This window comes from Eulemur rufifrons, chromosome 30, assembly GCF_041146395.1.
Source record: "Eulemur rufifrons isolate Redbay chromosome 30, OSU_ERuf_1, whole genome shotgun sequence".
NCBI lineage: Eukaryota > Metazoa > Chordata > Mammalia > Primates > Lemuridae > Eulemur > Eulemur rufifrons.
In genome coordinates, this window is record NC_091012.1 from 21,428,918 (window position 1) to 21,437,723 (window position 8,806).

The 8,806-nt window shown below is 58.6% G+C and overlaps 1 protein-coding gene across 1 annotated transcript in view; it reads right to left on the reverse strand.

The window, feature by feature from the left end:
• The window catches only part of ZNF185 (zinc finger protein 185 with LIM domain), a 62,087-nt gene extending 61,543 nt beyond the window's left edge, over positions 1-544 (reverse strand). The window contains exons 1-2 of the mRNA XM_069463192.1: positions 511-544; positions 223-346 (exon numbers count right to left, since the gene is read on the reverse strand). Of these exons, the coding sequence (XP_069319293.1) occupies positions 223-346; positions 511-544 (158 nt within the window). The remainder of the gene's footprint in view (positions 1-222; positions 347-510) is intronic.
• Positions 545-8,806: the final 8,262 nt, after the last annotated feature.

Here is an 8,806-nt window from a genome sequence, read left to right on the forward strand (position 1 = left end):
GACGGGTCCTGAAAGAGTGGCTCCTGGGCCCCCTGCCTCTGGACCCCCTGCGGCCTCCGTGCCATTCCTGCCTCGCTGTCTCCCCCGCCCCGCCGGGCACCTGGGGGCTCTCCCACCCCGTGGCCTTTCCCATGCCTGGCTGAGCTCTGAATGGTATAGTGGGGTGCCCACGGGCTGTAGCCCCCCATGTCGCTGCCATCCCTCCCGGCCTCCGGGACTTACATAGTGCGGCCGTCTGATTCATCCTGCTTGGTGATCCAGCTCTTGTCCCCCTTCAGCGTGGTTCGCACTTTCATCTGCTTGAGGACGTTATTGCGCTCCTCCTCGCCTGGTGGCAGAGGCTTCCCTGTTCGGGGCAAGGCCACACAGCTCAGAAGGGGAGCCCCAAGCCCAGGACCCCCAGTGTGCCGCTCTCCCTTTGGCAGGCCAGCGCTCGTGGCCCTCCCGGGGCAGGCTGGGAAGGAGGCAGCCACACACCGAGCCCAGGGCAAAAGGGAGCTCAGGCCTCACCTTTGGTGCTGCCTCCAAGAGCTGAGATGCTCATGGTGTTTGCTTTGCAGGTCCCTTGTCAGTTGATTCGCTGGGGCTGCCTGGGACAAAGAAAAGCACAAGTTTTTTACTTCATGCATTTGTAATGGCTTGAGGGTCACCGTGTTGTTGGCTCCTGGCAGAGCAAGATCATCCAGACTTTCCTTTGGGCGCTGGGGGTGGCAAGAGTTGGTAGAGGCCTGGATGTGGCCGGAGGCCAGGGGACAGGGGCTCACCGGACCTGCCGCTGCCAGGCAGCACACCCGCCTGTCTGCCCGGGCTGCTCACCTGCAGGACAGGCAACAGACCGATTGCTGTACGGGCAGAGCAGGAGCCCTCCTGGAGAGTGCTAATGGCCAGGCTCTGGACGGGAGTGTGTGGGAGCCTCTGCAGTGACACCAAGCGGTGGCACTGTACACATGAAGCAGAACACCTTCAGGGCAGGCAGAGGGCCCAGCTGCTTTAGGTTGGACAATTGTTCTCACGCCCTGGGAGTTATCTGATAGGCCTCAGGCAGGTCAGCTAGGCTCTGCAGGCTGCCCCAGTTTTCCCATTTGTAAAACGGTAGTAAATCTACCTTTCAGGACTGCTGTGAGGACGGAATGAGCCAATGTTCCTACGAGTGCCTGGCACCACCTGGCATTACAAAGATCATCAAACACTTGGGCAGGAGCCAAGTAGCAGTGACTCTCCACCTGTCTTTGCTCGGAGAGGGGCAGTTGGTGGTCCCCAGGAAGTACAAAAGTGGTCTGGGGGTGTGGGCAGCCCTATTAGGTTCTTTCCCCACCTCCAGTCGGAAGCCCATGGCCCCATTGCTGACTCCTAGTGGCCCTTGGGGACCAGGCAAGGTGCTCGGCTTTCCCTTCCTCTCTCTGTCTTCTCCCCCTGCTGTCCCCCTTGCCTCCTCTCTGGCCTGCAGCTGGCTGCCCGAGAGCCAGGTGCTGCCCTCCTGTGGCGGGTGGGAGGGGTGCTGTGGTGGTCTCCCAGCTGGGAGTGATCCAAAGCTGCCAGGTCGTGGGTCTGGTCTGGTCGTTGCCCTGAATGGCGGCAAGGGAGGGGCTGGGGTTCAGGTGTGTGGTCATGATAGGAAGCAAGGGCCTGGCTGTGCTGACACAGCCCCAAGGCAACGCAGCCCCCTCTCCAGGGCCTGCCACCCTGAGCCCTTCAGCGGCAAGGCTCTGACCAGCCCAGCACTGCTGCCAGCTGGCGAGGCCGGGACATGTTTCTGTGGAGGTGAGGGGCACACTAAAATGGGCGGGGGTGGGGGACGAGAGCAAACCAAATTGGCCACGTCAGCAAGAGCTAGCTCTTCCAGAAACTGCACCGACGAGCAGCCCAGGCGGCCCGAGCTGCTGCGGGCCAGGAACGGCACCTCATCGCTGCCAACGGGAGCCCCACATGCCCAGCCCTGCACCAGGGCTGCCACGCCAGAGCTCATTCCACGGGTGATCCCAGGACCACACAGGCCCAGCTGTCCCCAGCCCAGCAGCCTGTGCAGTGGCCCCACAGGCGGGCGCATGGGCAAGCCTGTGAAGCCTGAGATCTTGGTCCCTCGGTCTCCTAGTGCCATTGACTGGGAGACCTTGGGAGAGCACGTCACCTCCTCTGGGCCTCAGCTCCCCACCTGCAAGAGGAGGACCCCTACTACTTGCTCTTTAGGCTCCTCCTCATCTTGCTAGGCCAGACTTGCTGGTGTAAGTTTCTTTGTGCAGAGCAACTCAAAGACATACTGCTTTCTTTTTTTTTTTTTTTTTGAAACAGAGTCTCACTCTGTTGCCCAGGCTAGAGTGAGTGCCGTGGCGTCAGCCTAGCTCACAGCAACCTCAAACTCCTGAGCTCAAGCGATCCTCCTGTCTCAGCCTCCCGAGTAGCTGGGACTACAGGCATGCGCCACCATGCCCGGCTAATTTTTTCTATATATATTTTTAGCTGTCCATATAATTTCTTTCTATTTTTAGTAGAGATGGGGTCTCGCTCTTGCTCAGGCTGGTCTCGAACTCCTGAGCTCAAACGATCCGCCCACCTCGGCCTCCCAGAGTGCTAGGATTACAGGCGTGAGCCACCGCGCCCGGCCGAAGACATACTGCTTTCTAAGGCCTCAGGGGCTGTGGCTACCAGCTTCCACACATGAACTTGGCAAGCAGGTGAAGGTCATCCATGGTGTTGGGAGCAGACTCCATCCTAGGCCCACTACTAGGCTCAGAAGCTTATCGGTTCCCCCTTGACAAACCTAGGTCATGTTGCCTAGAAGGTTCCTGCCAAATCAGAGCCAAATAAGCCACTTGCAAAATCAAGACAGACTCATGCACGTGAACGACAGAGGCAGAGGGGCCACTGGCAACTCTCAGGAAAAAGCCCACAGCAAGGGGGAGCAGAGGCCCATGCCACCTCAGGTGCCCTTGACAGCTCAGCTAAGACCCCAGTCAGAGGACGCAGGGCTTGTCACCCGCCTCGCCAGAGACCAGTGGGTCTGGTGCTTCCCCGTCGGCTCCCTTCCCGCAGGCATGGCTGCATCTCAGAAGTCAAGTGCTTTTCTTGATAGGACAATAAACCTGCCAGTCAGATCTTTCCAGAGGATGAAGAGTAAGGCAGCTCTTTAAAGTGATGAGTCTGGGATGGGGTTGACAAACGGGGTTTGAATCTATGTCCCAGCTGGGGAGCTGGCTTCTCCCTCCTATCTGCTACCTGCTCCCTACCAGCCTTGGCTCCGGCCACGATCACTTCTGACCTTGCCCTGGCCCCCGGCTGCTGCCTTCATCCATGCCTCCTCCCAGCAACACTCGTCAGCCCTAATCTCCCTGCCCACGTCAGCCTGATGCTTCCCCACTGTCCCTAAGACTGTGGGCAGACTCACCAATCACCTGACCCTGCCTCTTTTTCCCCAACATTGACACGATGCTCCAAGCAGACCATGTGCCTCAGAGTCCCTGGAAGGTGGCCCTGCCAAGGGAATACCTGTGCTTTTGTGTATGCCAGTCCCTGCACCCAGAATGCCTTCCCAACTCCTCCTGCAGAGCTGAGCCATCCAGGCCAGCCTCGCTACTAACCACAGCCAGGCTCAGGCCTGTGCGCCTTGGTACTGTTGACCCAAGTCTTCCCAGACAAGCCCTGCCCCTCCCCCAGCCTCAGCAAGGATGGGCTCAGGCACCCTCTCACACCCCTGCATACAGTCCCCAGGGAGTGACTGCCTATACTGATTACCCCTCCTCGGACCCAGGTCTCCTCCCTTCCCGTCGTCTAGCCTCTCATGCAGAGCAGGACGGAGTGGCCCTCCACTCGATGACAGCTGGGAAGAACCTTGCTGCAGATGTGCACAGCCTTGGAGCATGGGAGGTGGACCCCTCAGGAGGGAGTTTCCCAGGCAGCTGCCACACGCTGTCGGTGGGAAGGTAAATCGGGCATCTATTTGGAGGACTACTCTCTGTATGTATGAAAAGGCTCAAGGGTAAGCCCGTGGATCCAGCAGTCCCCCTCGTGGCAAACTAGCCTAAGGAGGAAACTACAGGAGCAGAACAAAGACGTATACAAGAAGGGGGTCATTCCCGTGTCGAGTATGATGGTGAAAATCTGGCAATAATCTAGATGCCCAACAGTCATATTTTAACTTATGATGGTCCATCCATTCAAGCAAACACCACGCAGCTATTACAAATGATGCTGACATATAGTATTTAACATGCCTTCATCTACTGCATATGGTTTCCATACATCATTAAATGAAAAGTACCTTTTAAAACAGGATGTGTAGGATGGTGTCATTTAAGTAAAAATAGATTTACAGAAAAATGCACAAGGAAAGAAACATCTGAAAAGATATACACCAAAGTATTTTGCTCCTCCATATAGTTCTAATGTTCCCGTCAGGAACGTGTACTGTCTGTGTGATAAAGATGAAACAAACAGTGTTTTAGCCAAATGAGATAGGAACTGGGGCTGCTTGGGCAGCCAAAGATTGGTCTCAAGGGTTGAAGCCAAGCAGGCAGTGCCCAGGAGGGACGGCGAGGTGAGCAGAGTGAACAGACGCAGAGAATTCTCTCCCTGGGGGTGGAAATCCCAGCAGCTGGGGGCAGGTGCTCGGCCTCTGTGAGGGACAGATGGGCATGTGAGGTCCGCTGATGCCCCTCTCCCTACTGGGGGTGGGTGGAACCCCACCCTGCCACCCTCCACCCCGGCCACAGTGAAATGGATCTTCAGAGAGAACAAACGAAGTACTCAAGGGGACAAGGACAACTCCCTGCTCATGAGGCTTATGTCCAGGAGGCCTGAAGAGCGCAGCATGGACGGACTGTCATGCAGATGTGGACAGGTGTGCTCCAATACCGCCTTGGGATGCCCATTTCTGCTCTCTCTCCTATAAAGGTGGGGGCACAGGCCCGGGCTCCCTGGGCAGTGGGTAGCCCCAGAGGTGGGCACAGCAGACAAATAGCCAGGGCACCACAGCTGGTGCGGGGTGGGGTAGTGGGGGGCTCTCTGCCCTTTGAGGGCAGTCATTAGCGGCACAGATTCATGCAGCCTTGCGCGAAGCCTCCCGCCCTCCCCAGGGCTGCACCCAGTTCCCAGCTGCTGAAAGAAGATCCCCCCCCCCCCCGCCGGGTGGTCACCTTGGCTTTGCCCTTCGATGCGGCCCTGGGCAGGGATAACAATGCCAGTGCCCCTTCGTGAAGCGCGTCCCCTCGCCAGGAGGGCGCTGTACACATACAGTCCAGGAATCAGGGTGTGACGCCTGTCAGCACAGATGCAACCCGCAGTGGGAAGTATATCGTCCTCCCCGCCTCACCCCGAGCCAAGGGAGCCCGGGAGGGTCAGCGACTCGCCCCAGGCCACACTCCCAGGGATCAAAGCCCTGGCCCGTAGAGTGGCCCGGGTAAGCCCAAGCACCATGGCATGGAATGCTCCTTGGGGCAAAGGGATGGGGCCCAGGTGGCCCAGGTACACTCATCGCCAGCCACCTCTACTGCTTCCTCCAAAGCAGGCACTTGGCCTCAGCAGCCAACTCTCACCCCTGGGGAGGGAGGGGACTCTTCAGACTCAGGCCAGCCACACTGTGCCTGCTTGTGCCACTAAGCCTGGTCCAGCCGCTAAGGCCTGCCAGCCGCGACCCCGGGGTCCTGGCAGAGGAGAGCGCGCCCACCACCCCTTTCGCAGCCCTACACGTGCGATTTGACAATACGCCAAGCTATCTCATTCCTCAGGGCTTGTGCCTGAGGTCCAAAATTTAGAAAAAGTTACAGAAGAAACAGACAGAAAGAAACTATTGTGACTTGGGTCCTTCCAGCTTCCCACTCGCCCCAGAAGGTGCAGAGAAGGTGGAGAACAAATGTTCCATCTCCAGCCGACTTCAAAAGTGAAGCTGGGGCCCTCCTACCTGCCCAGGCCGTCCAGCGGTCCTCTTCCTCTGGGAACTTGGGCTTCTTTCAATGTCTACTAGGCCACGCTGACCCGCTAGCACTGACATCCACAAAGGCCAGACAGCCTGAGGGCAAACACTCTCCTACGGGCTGTGGCCTCTGCTTACACCTCTGCTCGCCTTCCCATCCTCTGCGGCCCTGCTTCCTGCGCCTCCTCCTGGCAGGACACCCCCAGGCTAGAGCACGTACCCCTCCCTGGAATTCCCTTCAGAGGGCCCATGTGAGCCCATTTCTAGTCAGGACAGCCACTGTGTGGACCTTTGCACACCATGGCCCCCATTTCTACCTTGATTGGGAAAAGACTTCCAGTTCGTTGGGAATTGCCATTTCACCTGCTTAGTGCCTGGCCGGAGCCACCAAAGGAATGCTCAGCTTATCTGACACCTTCCACGTGAGCTGTCCCTCATGGCACACCCCTGGAGCCCCAATAGATGTGGCCCTGCTATGCAGTACCCTTCCCTGTGCCAACTCTGAGCCAAGCTCTGCACTCATACGCCTGTCCCCAGGGCAGCCCAGAACAAAGTCCGACAGCTCCTGAGCAGGCCAGGCCACTCAGACACCAACTTTCTGGCCTTCATCCCCTCCTTTCTCCCTGTGCCACTAGCCTGCAGATGTCTTGGGGCAGGTGAACCGAGAGGTGGCAAAGAGGGCAGTCAGGGGAAGCATCCCTGGCAGGGCTGGGTGGGGGAGATGGGGACAGGCCCTCCCTAAATTCAGATGGCCTCAAAATGCCAATGGCCAAGCTCCCCCTTCACCTTCCTCCCTGCTACTGCGGCCTCTCAAGGCTGCCTGGCAACCTCCAAGGGAAGGGGCCCTGATTGGATAGATAGAAGCAAGGAGCCAATGAGGTGGCTGCAAGGAGCCCGTTTTCCCTGACCCCAGCAAGCCTGGTGCCGTCAGAGGCTGTCAGCGTGTGGAATCAGAGCTGATGACGCAGGAGCTGATGCACGCAGATTCCCCCGTGCGGGGGGGGGGGCCAGGGGAGCCAGCAGACGATGACGCAAATGCTGGCGCAGGAGGACACGGGTGGAGATAGGAGCAGGGGAGAAGGGGGTGCCCTGTCTTCCCACAAGGACATGCTCTGCCTCCAAGGCGAGAAGACTAACTCAGAGAAAGTTTTGTAGAATTGCCCCCTGCTTGACTCTCCATGGGAGGCACCTCTCAGAGGAGACCTCAAGTCCCACTGCCTCCTGGCTCAGGGACACAGCCTAGTCCCGCTCTTGGTCACACTGCACTAAAAATGGAAGGAAGAGGGAAACACAGCAGAGACGGAGGGTGTGTCCAGGGAGAGGGAGACCAAACCTAGGCCACCTCCTGCTTGAGGTTGGGCAGGACCCTGGGGGGCCTGGGCACAGAGGGGCATCTGCCCTGGTGGCCCTCTCTGGCTCCCGAGTGTCACTCCATCCTGGGCCCTCACTGTGGTTCTGCTGCTGTCCCGACGCCAGCCCACCCCACCGTCGAAGAGCCTTCCTTCCTTGGCTCCCCCGGCAGAGCTGGGACAGGCTGGCTTCAGGGAACTGAAGTGAACACCAAGAGAGGGGACAAGGAAGCTGCACCTGCTGACATGGGCAGCCTGGCCCTCAGTCCCACAGGCCCAGCTAGCCCCCAGGTCCCCGACATGGGCTCTGTGGCGAGGGCTTGTGTGAGGGGAGACAGCAGGCTGAACCACTGCCTTCTCTCACCCTGGATGGCAGGGGAATAGGATGGCTCACGGATTGTGCAGAAGTGGGGACTGGATGCCAGGCAGGGGTCTCCTAAGTAAACCGGTGGGAAGAGGAGCAAAAGGTGAATGAGATGCAGCCAGAGGGCACAGGGGTCAGGGCGCTGTACACCCAGGAGCTGAGAGGAGACCCGGCTCCGCTTCACAGCAACCTTCTGTCTCTTAGAACCAGAGCCCACAGCTCAGCTCTGGGTGGACCCTTAGGGGTGGGTCAGGAGTTGGCAGGGGGGCAACAGTGACTAAATACAGATGTGGCAAGTGACATCTGGATGAAGCCATCGAGACTTGGGCTACCCGGTTGAGGAGCTGATGGCTGGGCAACCTCAGGTCCCATTTTAGGAAAGCTGTGTCTGCAAGCATTTTCATATAGCTCTGGGACAGGGAGCTCTGAGGGAGGCAGAGGCCCAGAGTGTGGCTAGGGACCAGCACTCAGGCCTCCCCATCACTTCAGCAGGAACATAAGTGCTCCCATCTGGTCTGTGAGGGACGTTGGATAAGGGTGCCAATTACTAAACCACGGTAAAACAAAATCTGCAAGGGAGATCCCAGCTGTTGCAGCTGTACCCTCTGGTCCTTCTACAAGAGCCAGAGTTGGGCTTTACAATCCTGAGGCTCCAGGTTGAAGATGACTCTCCGCGCTCACGGGACGGGGGATGATGGCCTTAAGGAAACCTCGTTCTCAAAATGCTCCCTGATCCCTGCACCTGCTCAGCTGGGTAAGGTGTAGGCCCCAGCGCAGCTCCTCTGCTCATCACTGAGGCCTCAGGACCCCGTGCAGTGCCTCCTCCAGGGGGTGGAGGGTGGGGCCAAAGGCCCAGCATAGCAGGGAGAGCCCTGGCTGTGTCACAGGCTCTCCCGGAGGCTGCCACAGGAAGTGCAAGGACGAGCTGGTGAGCTCCAAGTGCCGGTCATGGTCACGACAAGGCATGTGAGGGGGCTGAGGAATGACAGAAGTTAGGGAGCATGGCCTCCATCCCAACTCGGGTGCCCTCAGCCAGTCCTTTCTCAAGGCATGTACATCTTGGCCGACTGCCTCACTTTGGACCCAGGCTGACCTAAGCCAGCACTGGAGCAGCGGCCCGATTCTCTGGGCCAAAAGGGCTGGGACAATGAAACGTTCCGTTTTATGAAGCAGCCTCCTGCGGCCAGG